The following is a 20358-nucleotide window of genomic DNA, read 5'->3' on the forward strand; positions in this document are numbered from 1 at the left end:
AGATGTATGGACCGATGTTGTTCATACATGGCAAAAACACAATACATGACGGTATACAAAAGCACGTCATTTTGTTTCGTGATGTGATTTGGTTCCAGTTGGTTTGATTTGGCTTGAAAACATTTGCTTCCATTTTTAAGCAGAACTATACAGTCCCTCTCCAGAGTTACGACAGCAACATTTATGTGTTCATTGATCAGCAAGAGCAGATTCCTTTAACAGAAAAATGGCAATCCTCCTCGACACGTGATTCACATTGACTATAGATCTTGTTCAGTAACCATACTTTTGTGAGCAATCTTACTATAATTCACCAAATGTCTGTCTGTCTGTCTGTCTGTCTGTTCCCAGGTACCGCAAAAACTGCTCAACCGATCGCAACGAAATTTTGGGTGGGTAATCCTGGGACCCCCGGGAGTAAATTAGGCTATGTTGTTTTTCCAATTTTTTTCCAATTTTCCAATTTTCCAGTTTTTCCAAACACGATGGAATAATATTTACCGATATGAACAGTGATGTGGCTTTTATTGAAATTCTACAAATACTGTTTAGATTTTGATGATTTGCGTGTGATATGATTTAGCGGATGTTTATATAAATCGTTTAAAATAAAATAAAAAGCCTTCAATTTCTGATATTTTGCCTTTTCATTTGGGCCTCACAATTGCTAGTTCAGAAAATGTAAGAAAGGATTTAACAACTCCTAATAAAAAAAGACGTTACCTTTTATGGGTTACACTTGAATAAGCCAAAATGTTGCATCATTAGCCTCAATTATCACATCATGTAACTAGAACGGCACTCGGTACAGCGCATACCTCCGCCAGGCTGAACAGTTTATGTTTTGTATCCCACTGATAGGCCGGATCTGGATTCGGACGTGAAACAAAATCGAATCAGCTTGTTGTCACCTAAACAACTCATCCGCCAGGTTTTGTAAATAAGTCGTCCACAACTTTTTGAAATATCATGCTATGTATTGTTTTTGGTCTGATCACTCATTGGTGTAGAATCGCTTTAAAAATTATCTGGATTTGGTACTTCACCAAAATCGAATCGATTCTTCCTTGTCACATGCCAAGCCTGTCCAACACGTTTTGTCCGAATCCGTCCGTAACTTTGAAATTTCGTGCGATGTATCGGTTTTTGCCCGATCACACAATGGTGAAAAATCACTTTTTAAAATTCCCTGATCTGGATCCGTAATCGAATATTCCCCAAAATCGAACCAATTCTTCCTTTTCACATACCAAAACTGTCCACCACGTTTTGTCCGAATCTGTCCACACCTTTTTGAGATATCTTGATTTTTACCTCCGCCACCAAAGGTGGATGGAGGTTATGTTTTCACCCCTGTCTGTTTGTGAACAAGATATCTTAAAAAAAAGTTGTGGACGGATTTGGACGAAATTTGGCAGAGATGTAGCGAATGTGACAAGGACGAAATCATTAGATGTTGGTGAAGATCCGGATGCGGATCCGGTTACTAGAATTTTTAAAGTGATTCTTCACCATTGGAAGATAGGGACAAAACCGATACATAGCAGGATATCTAAAAACGTGGTGGACAGATTTGGACGAAACTTAGTGGACAGGTTGTGTGTGTGACAAGGACTAATCGTTTCGATTTTGGTGAACATCATAATATTTAAACATTTCTGAATATTATCCATCTTTAAAGGCAAAGAACATGGATTTGAAAAAAGCTCACAGGTCGAGGAGGAGGCCCTGATGGTATGAATGATTCAAAACATTCTGAATACTATTACATTGTCAATGATGTATTGGAAACCATCAATTTATTCAACAACTCAACTGCTGTAGATATGGTAGAGTTAGTGTTGAAGTTGTTTAATACCTCTCTTCATAATTCCTTAAAGTACAGACAGAGATTTCGTACACAAATGTATTACATGGGAGCAAAGTTACTGTAACAATTTTTTTGAAGTTTATTTTAAACTGCAAAATATGCTTTCACAACTCAAAATATTTTCAACAAAATAACAATCTTTTTTGTAATTAATTTTATTAATGCTTCTGCAGAAAGCAAGAGAGAAGGTTTGTTACCTGAGCGGGAGAGTGAAACAGCTCGAGAGTGACCTGCAAAGGGTGTCTGAGGAAGAGATCAAGATGAAGAAGAAGCTGAATCAAACTCAGGTTTGTTGATTTACTTGCAAAAAGGTTGATCGGGAGCCAGAATTGGGTTGGGGATTATACCTGAAAGGTTTGGGCATCTTTGTTATCTAAATGTAACTTGCAAAATAAAATATTTTTTATCAGCACTTGCAAATAATGTTACGAAAATGACTTGGGGGTTAATGAAAAGGTAAACAAGTAAACATACATTCAAAGTACACCGCCCCCATGCCAAATAAATAAATAACATCCTCTAACGCTGCATTGTCGGAGCGCCTACTGCCATGCAGTGCATAGAAACTGTATTGGGAGGGAGAGCTGTACAATAATTGATTGATTAATTGCATAATTAAAATCAATAAATAATGATCATAAAATATTTTCTTAATAAATTGACTAATAGCATACCTACACCACCAGTGAGTGCTTCATCTAAAGCTGTAACTTTTTGAAAATTAATTAAATAAATCATTAATCAGAAAAAAATAATAATTAATTGATTAATCAATAAATAATTAATCGATTGATTGATTAATCAATAAATTAAAAAATATACTTTTAGCCACATCACTTGGTGTCATGTCCAAATATTAGCTTCGTAACTCAAAAGGTGCCTGAGATATTGGCCAGATGAGAAAGAAAATAAATAAATGATTAATAATGAAAAGAAATAAATAATAATCATAAAGTAATTAAATAATTAATAAATTGGCTAATAGAATACCTAAACCACCACCGTTTCATCCGAATTTGCCACTTAAAAAATCAATTAATTAAATCATTAATTGATTAATTAAATAATTAATCGATTAATTGATTAATCAATAAATCAAAAATATTGTTACAGACGTGGCTTAGATGTTATTTACCGAGCGGTTTTGGTATGACCACGTCTGCACAAGTTACCCGATTATACCCGAACGTCGACTAATCGCGCTGCGCTAGGTCAATAAAGGAAAAGGACACCACGGCTGGGATTCAAATGACACGACACCCAGGGTTCAGTTCTCAAGACCTCCGGGGGAGGTTATATTAAGGCGGAAGGTTAGATTACAAGGACGAGAGGTACAGCATAGTAAGGTGGGCACTTAAACACAATCTTATATTATTCCCAACAGACGACAGATAAACGGGACAAAAGGCTGACTCACACGGGGTTTGATGGCTAGGAAAGCGGGTATCGATGGCTCAAGGTGCACTCTTGGCTCAAGGACAGGGTCGACCCGGTCCGGTCTAGAGATGCGGGGAGGTCGCAGCGCTCGGATGGCGTCTTGTCTGCTCAAGCTGGGGGCGCATCTGACGTCACGTCCGCTACGTGGCCGCGTATATCCGGCGGGGAGTGACACGCCCTCGGCTCGTTAGCTCCGCCTCGTGGAATCGGCACGTTGCTTCTCATTGGGTGCGTGCGGGGGGTTTACCAGGCTCCGCCCTTGACGAGGAGCTGACAGCCAGCCCCTTTGTGGTAACCCCGTGGAGCGCATGGTCTGGAGCGCATTGTCAATGGCGGCTAACCGAGTCGGTGTCAGGACGCACACTCCCCCCCGCGCAGCGCCGTGCCCCTCTGTTGTTGTTGTTGTTGTTTGGGGAAGAAGATGGGAGGAGGTATGGGAAAGGTCCTAAACTCACTACTGGTGCCATATAATCACATTCTGGTGCAACGAAGAGTCATAATTAATGGAAACGAGTCCTTAACTGACATAGACTAAGAATAACTAGCAAGATGTCCGAAAGTTGTCTACGTGTGGTGCGGTGGACCTGGGCACGACATTTAATGGGGGAAAAAGGGGAAGGTCGGCTCTACTGATTGTTGTTTACAGACAATGGGACTAGGGAATGGGGGATTGGGGATAGTTGGGGAGTATTGGGGAAATAGGGGAATATTTACAAGCGGATATGGAGGCCAAATTCCATATTCGCAACATTGCACCCTTCTCTACCCTCGGGGCGTCCCGACCCGATAAATTTTTACCTACTTTAGTGTGGCACGCAATGTAGTTCCCTCTACTATTAACTCTACCCTGAGTGCGACAGTTTTACAGATATTCACAAATGAGTAAATATGTCCCCCTGCGACGTTGCACCCTTCTCCTCACAGAAACACACCCACAGGATAACCGAATCCGGAAAGAATTCTCAAACTAAACATACAGCCGGTAGGGAGCATTATTTACAAGACTACGCTGCTATTTACACTACGATCCAGGACCTGTTTTTGGAGGAACACATGCAGATGTTATGCATAGAGAGAGCACGCATGCTAGTATCGATACACCAACCCACGAGTGCTCTGTGGCCTACGGCCTTTAATAAAGTGCAGAGCACCCCTTCCAAGCATCAAGCACCACCCCTTCACACAGTGAGCACCATCCGGTGCACCAATAAAGTGTCTATAAATCACCGGTGGTGTCGCAGCCGGCCGATGTTCTGCCGCTGGTCTTGCCTTCGTGTGGTGCACTTGGCCTTCTTGCCTCTTTCAAAAAAATAAAGAAAGGCGCCAACCGCGTCCATTTCTATATTGTGGCCTTCAGTGGTGTCAACTAAAAGTGGTTCACCTGTTTGGCATAGGTGCCACGTTGACCCATAGGTCCTTCCACGGGTGGTGCTTGGCCGCAAAAGAGCTGCGGTCCATTGTGGGTGGCCACAAACATTGCGGTCCATATGGTGTATCGATCCAAGCAGCAAACAGCGAAAGTGCAGGCCCACAACTGCGAAGCCAGCACCTCTCTCTCCTCTCTCTCTACCCCAAAGCCAGATCCTCGGAGGTGGGAGACAAAAGAAGCAGACAAGTGAGTAAGGTGGTAAGGGCGCAAAAGTGCACGCAATGCAAGGTAATGCACACTGGGGGCACATGGGAACCAGGTGAGACAGGTACGTTCCTACCGTACGCCCCCCCCCCCACCAGGTAACCTACATGGCCCCTCCCTTACCCCTTACTGTATCCACAAAACACAACACTACCCATAAACATCTATTTTACAAATCAACAAACATCCCTACTGTCTTCCCCGTTCCTCCCATATACCAAATTCGTCTTCTCTCCCTCCTAACCAATCAAATTTGCCATTTTCAACTCAACATCATAATTTGCCATCACCAATTCATCATCAGTCCCTCCTAAGGAGGGAGAGATGGAATCACCCCAATGTCTCATCCACGTCGTGATGCGTCTCACAAATCCAACAGCAATTTCATTTCCTGCAACAAAACAAAGAAAACACAGGTGTGGAGTCATCATCATCACCACAGGTAAGTGGCTGCGTATGGTGCGACAGGTTCATCAATCCTAACTATTTCCTAAATGACTTTAACAACTTTACACTACCCGGGGTCTTTCTCCGGCCAACCCATTGGCCCTCTTACACTATGGGTTCTAAAAACCAATTCCCATTGGCCAAACTGTGGTGCTTTTCAATTTGGGGTCTCACTCCCCCGATTCATCTCCCGGTGCCCTCGCACAATTTCTGGGCTGTGGCGTGTACCTCTCCCAGTGGGTCCACCCACCTGCACACCTCCACCACTGCAGTTGCCACCCGAGCTTACCTAGCTCCTCACCCTAACCTAACTAACTGGGGCAGGCCCTCTGGCGCTCTCCCCACTCGGTGCCCTCTCTGGCACTGGGCTACCCGATCCACACCCGGGATCCTCAGGCACCCACTCACAACTACCGGCTCCCAGAGCCCACCTGCGGCCTCACCTGGCCGACATCCTCACAGTGGTGGAGTGCCCAACCAACTACACACACTAACAGGCTACACGCCCAGCCATTTCCACAACACTAATGCACCCATCCACAACACCATTCTGCAACCGCACCACAAATGCCAATATCCAACCACAATTTACCTGTACCCTCTACCTAACACTTACACTACCCGCCCCGGGTACTCGTGAAAGGGGTCCACTCTTCCCCCATTCACACCTTCGCACCATGCACACCACTCCGTACCACTTACTCCAACTCTCTCCACACACCTGTACTTGCACACCTGTGCTCTCACACCTGGTGCCACCTGCACCCTTCTCTCCCCAAGCGCATTCGCGCTGATCCACAACACTCACTACTCACACACTGCTCCACACACCTGTCCAGTTGCACACCTGTGCAATCACACCTGTTCCATCCTCACACACACACGGCATCATCTCATCTAACTACTCCCTTCTGAAACTTGCGCTTCCCAGTCGTCCCTTTAAACTATTGCGCTCCCACGTCATTATCATCCATACTAATCTACCTGCTTCCCCACTACAGGTATCAGTCACTAACTAAACTTATCGTCACCTAATGTCATCTTCGCTAGATCCCTACACACAATATCCTAACCCACCCGGGCTAGTTTTCACTGCCATACACCCCATAAGCTATTGCTCCTTTGCCCCCACATGGGAAGGATGGTGGATTTGCCATCCCACCACATCGGGGGTCTCTCACTACCAATTTTGCACATCAAATTCCAACAAATCGAAAATTTGCCAATCACTACCCATCATCTGCCAATCACTACTGCCAATCCTTTGCCAATCATCAAATTTTTTTTTTTTCTTTCTAATTTTGGGTCCAAAACACTAACCTCATCACCCAGTCGACTCACTAATACCTCTCGGTGCGCCAATCCCTGTCCAAAGCCCGGCTTCGTAAAGCCAAGCAATGGATGCTGGTTGTTTTGTGCCAGCGGCTGGATGCGTCCGGCACTCGGTGCAGGGACGGGGGCTTACCCGGGCCGAGATCCCACGCACCATCTCGGCACGGAGCCATCCCATGGCTCGATCTCGGCCTGCCGGAATGCCTCACCAAAAAGTGGTCGCCATGACGACTCTTTCTATCGGGCCGCCCGCTCCGCCTAGTGGAGCACGGACGCGGCCGTTCAAAGCGAGGCCCAGCACGCACCGAGGGCCCGATTCGGCTATAAGTCGTTCTAAACTCTACCCCGTCTAACGTCGATGCTTCACCTGGACGCTTACACCCCGCAGCCCGTTCCTTGCTCACACATCCAGCCGTTTCCATGCTCCTCATACCTTTCCTTACACACCTCGGTACACCCATTCCACTCACAGCCTTGGTCACACACCTGACCACCGAACACTTTGGCACACATTCGTTGGTCGCACACCTCACCAAAACACCTCTTCGCGCCCCCTCCTCAGTCACCTCCTCTGTGACAATCACAGGTGTGCCCTCATTCGCACACCCAACCACGTGCCTCACCACCAACTCCAGCGTGCATTCCCACTCACGCTCTACCATTCCAGGTGTGCATCCTTCCATCCCAGGTGTACATCCTCGCTCACCTGTCACAACCAACTCACTCTCCTTGTCACTCTCAATACTCTCACCTCCACTCTTGACCACGCACTCACCCTTACTCTTGACAGCACACTCTTTCCCCATGCACCTGTCCGTCACACACCTTTCTCGCGCACACTCTCCCGTTACACCCTCTGTAACACTCACCACAGGTGTGCATTCTTCCTTACTTTTGACAGCGCACTCTTTCCCCATGCACCTGTCCGTCACACACCTTTCTCGCGCACACTCTCCCGTTACATCCTCTGTAACACTCACCACACCGCGCTTCCATGTGCCCCCTCGCACACGCGCTACGACCGACTCACTCTCGCCAGCACCCTCACTCCTTGGCACGCACTTTTTCCTCACACACCCCAGAGCCGGACTTCCTCGCACACCTCCTTTTTCGCACACCAGACCTGTCGCACACTTCACCCACGGCCTCTCACGAACACCCGGGTCCATCTCGACCCCCAAGCTCCTTAAATCCCCTGGCGCATCATACGCACGACCATATTGGTCACCACTTACACCGGGTCCTCTTCCTCTTCGCTTCTCCTCCATCACCTGCGAATCCCTCATCCGGTTAATGAGCACATCATCACGATCCAAACACAGACTTTGGACCAATTCTTTTATCTCCTCTTTTATTTCTTTCTTATCCCCTCTCCGTCGCTTCTTAATTTCGCTCATCCCTTCTTCCACTTCTTCTAGTTTCTGCTTCACCTCTTTCATTCCCCGGTACGTCTCCTCAAGCTCATCCTCTAAGGCTACCTTGACCGTTTCCAGGTGCGTCCTCACCTGCCGGTCCTTCGTCTCCATTACCTCTACCACCTCGTCCAACCTCGTTGTCAGTCCCTCACGTACCATCTGACATTCCCTCTTTGTCGCTATCAAGTCGTTTTTTATGTCGTTTTGTGTCGCTTTTAAACCTCCTAATACCGCAGTGTTCCTTTGAACCTGCTCCACTAACTCCGTTTGTCCCACCGTCAGCTGCTCTACTCCCAGCGTCAACTCCTCTATACCACCTTGAAATTTTACAGTCCCCTTTCTCACCTCTTTCTCCATGCGCTCCTTACAGTGCCTCACCTCCTCGCGCACTCCTCCGACCTCCTCACTCACTCCTCTTCTGATCTCCTCTCCCATCACTTGCATCTCCTGCCCAGATGCCACCCTCATCTGCTCCATTTCCTCCCTGTGAGCATCCAGTTTGGTTTCTACCCCCATTCTGACCCCCTCTATCTGCTGCCCCATTTGGTTAACTTCCCTTTCCGCTTGGTCCCTCATGTCCCTCAATTTGCCTTCCATGGTGTTTTCTAACCCCTCTAACCCTTTTTGCATCCCTTCCATTTGATTCTCTTGAGCGGCCATTCTGTTTTCTACCCCCGTTAACCCATGTTTCACTCCCTCTATCTGATTCTCTTGAGCGGCCATTCTGTTTTCTACCCCCGTTAACCCATGTTTCACTCCCTCTATCTGATTCTCTTGAGCGGCCATTCTGTTTTCTACCCCCATTAACCCATGTTTCACCCCTTCTATCCCATTGTCTAACCCCTCTAATTTCTTGTCTAATCCCTCACCGGTACCCCTCGCTTCGTCCCTCATTACCCACAATTGCTCACCCTGAGCATCCATCCGGTTCCCCATTACCCCCAATTGCTCATTCTGAGCCTCCATCCGGTTCCCCATTTGTCCCATACTGCTTTTCAAACCTCTAATTTGGTCTCCCAATTGCTCACCCATTTGTTCCATAAGGGCCCTCATTTGCAGGATAAAAAGGTTCGAATCCACCAGTGGCGCCACTACGGTCGCGGGCGTGGACGCCGCGGCCACCTCGTGCATGACAACGCTATTTTGCGACCCTGCCGCCCTCACTGCTTCGCTCTCCTCTTGTCCCTCAATTTGGTCCTGGATCGACCCTACCTCACTCTCCTCTACCGGACCCCAGCTGTCTTGGTCTGCCATAGCGCGACTTTCAAAATTCGGGTTTTTATACAACAAAACAAATTTCGGCCGTTATAATTTCGCGCGGGAAACGCGCTCCGAATCGATTCTAATTGTTACAAATTTGGGCCTAATAACGCGCGGAAAACGCGCTCCGAATCGATTCTACTTGTTACAAATTTGGGCCTAATAAATTTAGTCCCGGGTTCGAATTCCACTCCTCGACACCAATTGTTACAGACGTGGCTTAGATGTTATTTACCGAGCGGTTTTGGTATGACCACGTCTGCACAAGTTACCCGATTATACCCGAACGTCGACTAATCGCGCTGCGCTAGGTCAATAAAGGAAAAGGACACCACGGCTGGGATTCAAATGACACGACACCCAGGGTTCAGTTCTCAAGACCTCCGGGGGAGGTTATATTAAGGCGGAAGGTTAGATTACAAGGACGAGAGGTACAGCATAGTAAGGTGGGCACTTAAACACAATCTTATATTATTCCCAACAGACGACAGATAAACGGGACAAAAGGCTGACTCACACGGGGTTTGATGGCTAGGAAAGCGGGTATCGATGGCTCAAGGTGCACTCTTGGCTCAAGGACAGGGTCGACCCGGTCCGGTCTAGAGATGCGGGGAGGTCGCAGCGCTCGGATGGCGTCTTGTCTGCTCAAGCTGGGGGCGCATCTGACGTCACGTCCGCTACGTGGCCGCGTATATCCGGCGGGGAGTGACACGCCCTCGGCTCGTTAGCTCCGCCTCGTGGAATCGGCACGTTGCTTCTCATTGGGTGCGTGCGGGGGGTTTACCAGGCTCCGACCTTGACGAGGAGCTGACAGCCAGCCCCTTTGTGGTAACCCCGTGGAGCGCATGGTCTGGAGCGCATTGTCAATGGCGGCTAACCGAGCCGGTGTCAGGACGCACACTCCCCCCCGCGCAGCGCCGTGCCCCTCTGTTGTTGTTGTTGTTGTTTGGGGAAGAAGATGGGAGGAGGTATGGGAAAGGTCCTAAACTCACTACTGGTGCCATATAATCACATTCTGGTGCAACGAAGAGTCATAATTAATGGAAACGAGTCCTTAACTGACATAGACTAAGAATAACTAGCAAGATGTCCGAAAGTTGTCTACGTGTGGTGCGGTGGACCTGGGCACGACATTTAATGGGGGAAAAAGGGGAAGGTCGGCTCTACTGATTGTTGTTTACAGACAATGGGACTAGGGAATGGGGGATTGGGGATAGTTGGGGAGTATTGGGGAAATAGGGGAATATTTACAAGCGGATATGGAGGCCAAATTCCATATTCGCAACAATATCATTTATAGCTACATCACTTGGTCACTGTCCTGTTCGAATATTAGCTTCCTAGCTCAAAAGTTGCCTGAGATATTTCCCAGATGAGAAAGGAAATAAATAAATACTTAATGAATCGATAATAATTAAATAACTAATCAATTAATAGATTAATCAAAAAAACAAAAAAATACTCTTTTTGCCAAAGGACTTGCTCACTATTGTGCCGAATTGTCAGCTTTCTAGCTCAAAGGATGGCTGAGATATTGCCCGGACAAACAAAGAAACAAACAACCAGAGTGAAAACTGAGTACTCCCTTTCCGCGCGCGTCATTGCCGAGCCCCCTACGGTGCCCGGCAATGACGTTATGCAGCGCCTGGACATGGCATAGCAAAGGAGCGGTGTACAACAAGAAAACAAGAAAACAACCAGAGTGAAAACTGAGTACTCCCTTTCAGCGTGCGTCATTGCCGAGCCCCCTTCGGTGCCCGGCAATGACGTTATGCAATGCCTGGAGATGGCATAGGAAAGGTGCGGTGTACAATTAGTTAGTTATTTCGTAATTAATGTTAGCATAAGCTTTCTTGTGATCACAGATTAGCAGCGGCCATAATCGGGTGTTCAGCGGCACCAATGTCTGTCTCTATCCCCTCTCTAAAAGGTGTTCTTAATCCTTTCCCTTCGTATTTTGCCATCCCCACATGGCCGCTACAACAACATGGTAGAACAGCATAAGCGAGGTTTGACGCCCAAAACAAACATGGCGGAAACACGTGTGCGGCCCTCGGAGGGGAAAGGGGTACCTCGGCGGATCGAGAGAACCTCACCACAGGGAGGGTTAGGGTGCAATGGTAGATGTAAAACCTTTTGCAGGGAAGCGCATCAGTCGGGTCGAGGCCAGTACAGCCAGAGATTGGGGTAAGTCAGTCAGGCAGTCAGTCAGGCTTGTACCAGCACACCTGCAATAAAGTCACAGTCAGTGTGGGCCAGTTGGTTCGTGGGTGGTCACACAGTAACAAGGGAGTAGAGTCAACTGAAGTCAGTCCATGCTGCAGTGCAGAAGCGCCGTGGCCAATGACAATTGGAGCCATTACATCTGGCACTCAGAGTTCCAAAGAGGCCCTCATTGGGGACGGGGGATAGGAGGGGGGGGGGGGGGGGGGTTGGTCACTGTCATGTCCGAATTTGACAGTTTTCATCTTCAGCTTAAGTCTGCGTGCCGATCGGGTTTGCGCTCCTGTTTCTCTGCTTGCTGTGCTCCTCCATCCTTTTGCAATTGTGTGTGTGTGTGTGTGTGTGTGTGTGTGTGTGTGTGTGTGTGTGTGTGTGTGTGTCTGAGAGTTGCTGAATATTTTCTGAGAAGTGTTGAAATTGACACTTTTCGAATATTAAACAACATTTCTAAATTGAATGAACATTTATGATTATGCAAATGAGCTAATTAACACAACAACAGTCTTTTTAAGGAGAAATGCACAACCTCTAATTCGATACCAGTTTTGTTATTCTATCTTTAAGATTTATCCAGATCTGCCTGATTTACTGATGTAGGTGCAATGTTTAATTTTTCTATAGGTTACCATAGAAACGGCTCAATTTGATATTGTGCAAATTAGTTATTTTTCAAGGAACATTATTTTTCATTTAGTTGATCCTAATGAACAATTTGGTATCCATGAAAAATTGTCCTGGGCTGGGTTGCATGGCGGGCTTCCCTGGCTCCTGGCCTAAACTATAGTTAAGCTGACGTTTTGGGAATAGCCTACCCTGCTCTGAGAATAGCATACCTTGGTCACCTTTCAATTCATAAAACCTACCTTTCTGATATATTTTGTTTAAAATTAACATTGCCTGTTGGAAATCAAAGCATTGCCTCTTGAATTTTTAACTCAACTGTACTACCGTCCAGTTGAGTTCGGCACATACTGAACCCTCCGGCGTCCGTCGTCTGTCGTCGTCGTCCGTCGTCTGTCGTCCGTTAACTTTTCGACGTTAACACTCCAGCGTCCACAAATATCAACCGATTCTGATCAAACTTGACCTGCAGCATCCTTACCACAAGCACCAGGTTGGTATTACATTTCAGTCCGATCCGTTGAAAAATGGCGGACTTAGGCGACCATTTTGTTTTTGGTCATGAAAACGACGTTAACACTCTAGCGTCCACAAATATAAACAGGTTTTGATTGAACTTAGAATGTTTAACCCTTAGCACACAAGGTAGGTTGCTATTGCATTCCAATCCGATTCGTCACAAAATGGCCGCCTTAGGCCGCCATATTGTTTTCAGCTCCGAAACGACGTTAAGACTTTATCTTTAAAGTTGTCCAGTCAGTTCAATTGAGTTCTGCTTCCCTGGAAGCTCTAGTTTTTTAATCGAATTCCAGGAATTTTACTAGATATGGAAAAGTTGTAGAACCATACAATGAAACCCTCAAATGTGAATGTTTTAAAATTTAAACTGAATTCAAAACTGAAGGCAACTCCAACTAAAATAGCAAAGATCAGGAACAACATTTTGACCACCGAGTGGTCTTTATACAGAACTGTGCTGACAAAGAAATTCAGGCGACCCTGCAGAGTCCCACATGAAGACCACTTGGTAGTCCAATCTTACCACCTGAGCGTAGCCTATTGGGTACCTGTACAAATTGGTGGTGCCTTCTGTTTTGAATACAGATCTTCCCAACTACAACCAGTTTTATGCAAACTTTAACTGAATGTTCGCTTGCAGAAAGAACATCGTCAAAAAGTGGATGAAAACAAATATTTTCATCAACAACTAGAACTTAAACAAAAGAAGGAAGAGGTAATAATCCACAACAAATATTGTACTTGGTTTTTAGTGAGCAATCCTTTTTTTCTGAAGTTTTACATGATTCCTGTTCTCATGGTAATTATATTATCTTAAAAACTCGTGAAAAAATCACAAAGTTGATGGAGATGTAGAGGTAGAGACGTGTTTACCATGATAAATTGCAATTGTGGATATAAAATGCGGACAAATTTTTCAAGCATTTCAACTACTTATCTTCCCCCATCCAAAACCTTGATCTTTCCCACCCCTGTTAATTCTCCACAGATCCACTTTTCTGAAATACCGACTTCTTTCCTGGAAGTCCTAGCAGTGTCCATGTGTTTTTTTTTCTACCTCTCCCACCCCCCACCCCCGTTCCCACGCCTCCTCCCCCCAAGCCCTCTCCCTCCCAAGGATCTCCCGATGTCCCTGCTCTCAAATGTTGTACTTGTGTGCTTCCCCCTCTCTCCCCATCTTGTCTCCCGCTCCCTTTATTTTGTCTTATGTGTCCGTTTGTTTTTTGTCATTAATGTTAGCTCTTACACGAGCCTCGATCTTGTATACAAAAAAAGAAAGAAAAAAAAAAGCATTTCACCTACTTAGTCCATGCAAATACAATATTTGTAAAGTACATCTGGGAAGGGAGAGACTTTATTTGATCGATTGCCACAAAATCTTACCTATCGTACTCTTTAAGAATGTTTTTATCATGTTCATGGAAGAGCTTTCACATGTACAGTACAGAGTGACACAAAAGTCAGGAGCCACAAGGTTCATATTGTATAAAGTAAAAAATATATGTAAGGACTAAAAAAAATTTCTAAAAATAATTTATTACCTCCATCACCAAAGGTGGACGGACATTATTTTTTTCACCCCTGTCTGTTTGTTTGTCTGTCTGTCTGTGAGCAGGATAACTCAAAAAGTTATGGATGTGCTTGGAAAAAATTTGGTGGAGAGCAAAGGTGGACGGACATTATTTTTTTCACCCCTGTGTTTGTTTGTCTGTCTGTCTGTGAGCAGGATAACTCAAAAAGTTATGGATGTGTTTGGAAACAATTTGGTGGAGAGGTTGTGTGTGTGTGTGTGACAAATTGTTTTGAATTTTGATGAAGATCTAGATCCAAATTTTTAAGTGATTCTTCACCAATGAGAGATTTGGCTGAGATGACATTTTGCATGATATTTCAAAAAGTTGTGGATGAGTTATGACGAAACTTGGTGGATGAGCTGGTTAGGCCACAAGAACAAACCGATTCGATTTTGGTTCAGGTCCGAATCCAGATCCGGCCTATCAGTGAGATACAAAACGTAAACTGTTCAGCATGGAGGAGGTATGCGCTCTCCCTAGTACCGTTCCAGTTTATGAATTGATTACCATGCGAGATTTTTTTTGTTTGTTTTTGTTTTTTGTATACAAGATCGAGGCTCGAGATTACAACTGATAGTCAACAATAGTAAATTTGCTGACCATTAACTTTCAGGCATGTTTCGATTATATGCCCACATGATGTTTGAGCATTTCTTAACAAGCTCCACTCGCTCATCTTTTGTTCATTTTTCTGCCATAAGTTATCTGGAAAGAAAAAAATGTGTAATTAATTTATTTTAATATACAAGTATGAAATAATATGGAAGGTAAAAATTAATTATTGTCGTCCAATCGCCCAAACCTCATGTAGTTCCTGACGTTTGGGCCACCGTGTATAATAAGCAGGACAAGGATCTAGATGAGGATGCAACGGACAAATGAACAAAATGTATGGGATCCATTATGAGCCATGTTCTTAGAGAGAAATTTAAAGCTGTCCCAAACTAAGAGAGTTTGACCTTGATCTTCTAATTTCTCATCTCATCAGAAGATTACAAGCTAAAGGATGTCTTTAATAAATTAGAGTATAACTTTCTCTTAAATCCAACGTGGTCCAAGTCTGCAGATACAACTGAATACGCAGGAGAGTTTTTAGCTACAGTCTTGGTTTGTGGAAGGCCTTATTATTTAAATGGAAAGTTATGATTATTCTTCTCTTGTATTAAAAAAATGTGTTTCTGAAATGTTATTTCTTTATATTTAATGTGGAGAATATTATTCTATTAAGTCTCCAGCTGTACCAGCAAAACATATGAAGAATAATTTGATAAACCTGTAACTTGAAAATTCAGTAAAACATCTTTTTGCAGGAATTGTGCAAAACAATTCAGGAACAAGATTTGAAAAATGCTGACTTGCAGAAGATCCTTCCTGTCCAAAGAGGAAGCAGATTTATGAGCCCGTTCCCTGTGAGCAGGAGAAGGGGTTTTGCAATCACTTCTATATGTCTGTGTGTGCCTGTGTGTGCCTGTGTGTGCCTGTGTGTGTGTGTGTGTGTGTGTGTGTGTGTGTGTGTGTGTGTGTGTGTATGTGTGTGTGTGTGTGTGTGTGTGTGTGTGTGTGTGTATGTGTGTGTGTGTGTGTTTCCGGGCCATAACGTTTATACCATTTGAGCTATTTTCATCAAATTTTCACCAACGCTTTATTATGATAATACGGAGAAGGCAAATTAATAATTTTGTCAAAAGGTTAAAAGGGCAAAGGTCAGCAGGTCAGCATCACATAAAATCATCAATTTTCATCCAATTTACATGAAATTTTAATTTCCCATTTGAGTTTTGTCATCAAATTTTTAACAAAGCTTTATTATAATATGTGGATTTAAAAAAAATTATTTGGTCAAAAGGTCAAAGGTCAGCGTCACATAAAATAGTCAATTTCATCCGATTGACCTGAAATTTTATGAATTTGCATGTTGGATCACTGAATTGGTTCACCAATCAAAAGCTGAAAGCTGATTGCTTTTTTTAGATCTGAAGTTCAAAGGTCAAAGCTCCATAAAATCATCAATTTTCATTTTGCATTTTGCGTTTTTTTTAACTGTTTTCGTTATTTTGAGCACACGAAAGAATAATAAGATGTCTCAATACAAACGGACGCGGACAGGCTTTGCAATTTCAGATGCTTTATAGTTTTAATTGTCTTGAATTCGGAAATGCATTAGTGCAGATTTAGTTATGTATAAACCTCTCCGATATTTTCTGAGAAGTGTTGAAATTGTCAGTTTTCGAATTTTAAGCAACATTTCTAAATTTAATGAACATTTATGATTATGCAAATGAGCTAATTAAGACAACATCAATGTCTTTTTAAGGAGAAATGCACAACCTCTAATTCGATACCAGTTTTGTTATTCTATCTTTAAGATTTATCCAGATATGCATGATTTACTGATGTAGGTGCAATGGTTAATTTTTCTATAGGTTACCATAGAAACGGCTCAATTTGATATTGTGCAAATTAGTTATTTTTCAAGGAACATTATTTTTCATTTAGTTGATCCTAATGAACAATTTGGTATCCATGAAAAATTGTCCTGGGCTGGGTTGCATGGCGGGCTTCCCTGGCTCCTGGCCTAAACTATAGTTAAGCTGACGTTTTGGGAATAGCCTACCCTGCTCTGAGAATAGCATACCTTGGTCACCTTTCAATTCATAAAACCTAACTTTCTGATATATTTTGTTTAAAATTAACCTTGCCTGTTGGAAATCAAAGCATTGTCTTTTGAATTTTTTTAAATCGAATTCAGGAATTTTACTAGATATGGAAAAGTTGTAGAACCATATTCTTTCTTTCTAATTAATGCAGAGAATATTATTATGTTAACTTGCTAGCTCTATTAGTAAAACATATGAAGAATAATTTGATAAACCTGTAACTTGAAAATGCAGTGCATCTTTTTGCAGGAATTGTCCAAAAAATTTGAGCAACAAGTTTTGAAAAATGCTGACTTGCAGAATATCCTTCCTGTCCAAATTGTGAGCAGATTTGTTTTTTATGGATTAAATATAGAAGTACAAACCTTCCAGTACTTCTTTGCTCATGCGATGCTTCTTAAACAGTTTATGCATGCATACATACATGCACGCACACACACACACACACACAAACACACACACACACACACTATACGTGGCAAATTATACTGTATATTATATACACACATATTGTATAGGACATAATATACATATTATACACACACACACACACACACACACACACACACACACACTATACGTGGCAAATTATACTGTATATTATATACACACATATTGTATAGGACATAATATACATATTATACACACACACACACACACACACACACACACACACACACACACTATACGTGGCAAATTATACTGTATATTATATACACACATATTGTATAGGACATAATATACATATTATACACACACACACACACACACACACACACACACACACACACACACACACACACACACACACACACACACACACACATACACTATACGTGGCAAATTATACTGTATATTATATACACACATATTGTATAGGACATAATATACATATTATACACACACACACACACAAACGGAGGTTTATTTCTCTTCTATCCTTCTCACGATTAATTAGTGGGAATCATTTGAAATTAGTGGTATTAATGAAATATTGTAATCCCTATTTTTTTTTACAGAGTGAAAACGAAAAATTGAAGCACAATATTGCACTGCAGATCAAGATGTTGGAGGAAACAGAAATGGAAAGAATAAAATTGAAGCATTGAAATGAAGTGTGGCAAACTGTTTTTATAAGTCGTTTCTCATAATATGTTGCTATTTAATTAATTAAAACTTTTAAAATGTTTGAAAAAGTATAAAGTGTATTCACAATTTATGAATGTACCTTGCAGATTAACCAATAATGTATCTCGATACAATGCATGACTCGAATAACAAATTTGGTGATACTGCACTGCACATAATTCCCTTTACATTCCGTTCTGTTCCTTCCCCAACATTTGATGCAGGTAGATTGTAAAACACATTTGGTAACGAGTTAACTTAAAGATTTTTAGGAAACAGATTTGTATTAATTATAACATTTCGTGATCTTCTTTTGGTAATGTTTCATTTTACCAACCACAACACCAACTTTGATTCAAGGAAAGCTTAATTTTAGTTTGTTTTGTTAACATACACCAACTTTGATTAACCACAATACCATCTTTGATTAACCACAATGACATCTCTGATTCACAACAATACCAACTTTGATTAACCACAATACCAACTTTGATTCAAGGAAAGCTTAATTTTAGTTTGTTTTGTTAACATACACCAACTTTGATTAACAACAATACCAACTTTGATTAACCACAATACCAACTTTGATTAACAACAATACCAACTTTGATTAACCACAATACCAACTTTGATTCACAACAATACCAACTTTGATTAACCACAATACCAACTTTGATTAACCACAATACCAACTTTGATTAACCACAATACCAACTTTGATTAACAACAATACCAACTTTGATTAACCACAATACCAACTTTGATTAACCACAATACCAACTTTGATTAACCACAATACCAACTTTGATTCAAGGAAAGCTTAATTTTAGTTTGTTTTGTTAACATATACCAACTTTGATTAACAACAATACCAACTTTGATTAACCACAATACCAACTTTGATTAACCACAATACCAACTTTGATTAACCACAATACCAACTTTGATTCAAGGAAAGCTTAATTTTAGTTTATTTTGTTAACATATACCAACTTTGATTAACCACAATACCAACTTTGATTAACCACAATACCAACTTTGATTCAAGGAAAGCTAAATTTTAGTTTATTTTGTTAACATATACCAAATTTGATTAACCACAATACTAACTTTGATTAACCACAATACCAACTCTGATTAACCACAATACCAACTTTGATTCAAGGAAAGCTAAATTTTAGTTTATTTTGTTAACATATACCAAATTTGATTAACCACAATACCAACTCTGATTAACCACAATACCAACTTTGATTAACCACAATACCAACTTTGTTCAACCACAATACCAACTTTGATTAACCACAATACCAACTTTGATTAACCACAATACCAACTCTGATTAACCACAATACCAACTTTGATTAACCACAATACCAACTTTCATTAACCACAATACCAACTCTGATTAACCACAATACCAACTTTGATTCAAGGAAAGCTTAATTTTAGTTTATTTTGTTAACATATACCAACTTTGATTAACAACAATACCAACTTTGATTAACCACAATACCAACTCTGATTAACCACAATACCAACTTTGATTAACCACAATACCAACTTTGATTCAAGGAAAGCTTAATTTTAGTTTATTTTGTTAACATATACCAACTTTGATTAACCACAATACCAACTTTGATTAACCACAATACCAACTTTGATTATCCACAATACCAACTTTGATTCAAGGAAAGCTTAATTTTAGTTTATTTTGTTAACATATACCAACTTTGATTAACCACAATACCAACTTTGATTAACCACAATACCAACTTTGATTAACCACAATACCAACTTTGATTCAAGGAAAGCTTAATTTTAGTTTATTTTGTTAAAATATACCAACTTTGATTAACCACAATACCAACTCTGATTAACAACAATACCAAGTTTGATTAACCACAATACCAACTTTGATTAACCACAATACCAAATCTGATTAACCACAATACCAACTTTGATTAACCACAATACCAACTTTGATTAACCACAATACCAACTTTGATTAACCACAATACCAACTTTGATTCAAGGAAAGCTTAATTTTAGTTTATTTTGTTAACATATACCAACTTTGATTAACCACAATACCAACTTTGATTAACCACAATACCAACTTTGATTCAAGGAAAGCTAAATTTTAGTTTATTTTGTTAACATATACCAAATTTGATTAACCACAATACTAACTTTGATTAACCACAATACCAACTCTGATTAACCACAATACCAACTTTGA

At 42.1% G+C, this 20358-nt stretch overlaps 1 protein-coding gene across 4 annotated transcripts in view; it reads left to right on the forward strand.

Annotated features, from left to right (window-relative positions):
- LOC137433668 (uncharacterized) overlaps positions 1-18470 on the forward strand; it is a 116753-nt gene extending 98283 nt beyond the window's left edge. The window contains exons 3-7 of one of the 4 annotated variants that reach the window (XM_078785660.1): positions 352-392; positions 2044-2157; positions 13398-13472; positions 17223-17309; positions 18008-18470. In XM_078785660.1, the coding sequence (XP_078641786.1) occupies positions 2131-2157; positions 13398-13472; positions 17223-17309; positions 18008-18097 (279 nt within the window). In that variant the 5' untranslated portion in view covers positions 352-392; positions 2044-2130 and the 3' untranslated portion in view covers positions 18098-18470. The remainder of the gene's footprint in view (positions 1-351; positions 393-2043; positions 2158-13397; positions 13473-17222; positions 17310-18007) is intronic. The other 3 variants (XR_013624727.1, XR_010985711.2, XM_078785659.1) reach the window with 3 other exon arrangements.
- Positions 18471-20358: the final 1888 nt, after the last annotated feature.

The sequence above is a fragment of the Myxine glutinosa genome, chromosome 10, assembly GCF_964187855.1.
Source record: "Myxine glutinosa chromosome 10, kmMyxGlut1.1, whole genome shotgun sequence".
Lineage (NCBI taxonomy): Eukaryota > Metazoa > Chordata > Myxini > Myxiniformes > Myxinidae > Myxine > Myxine glutinosa.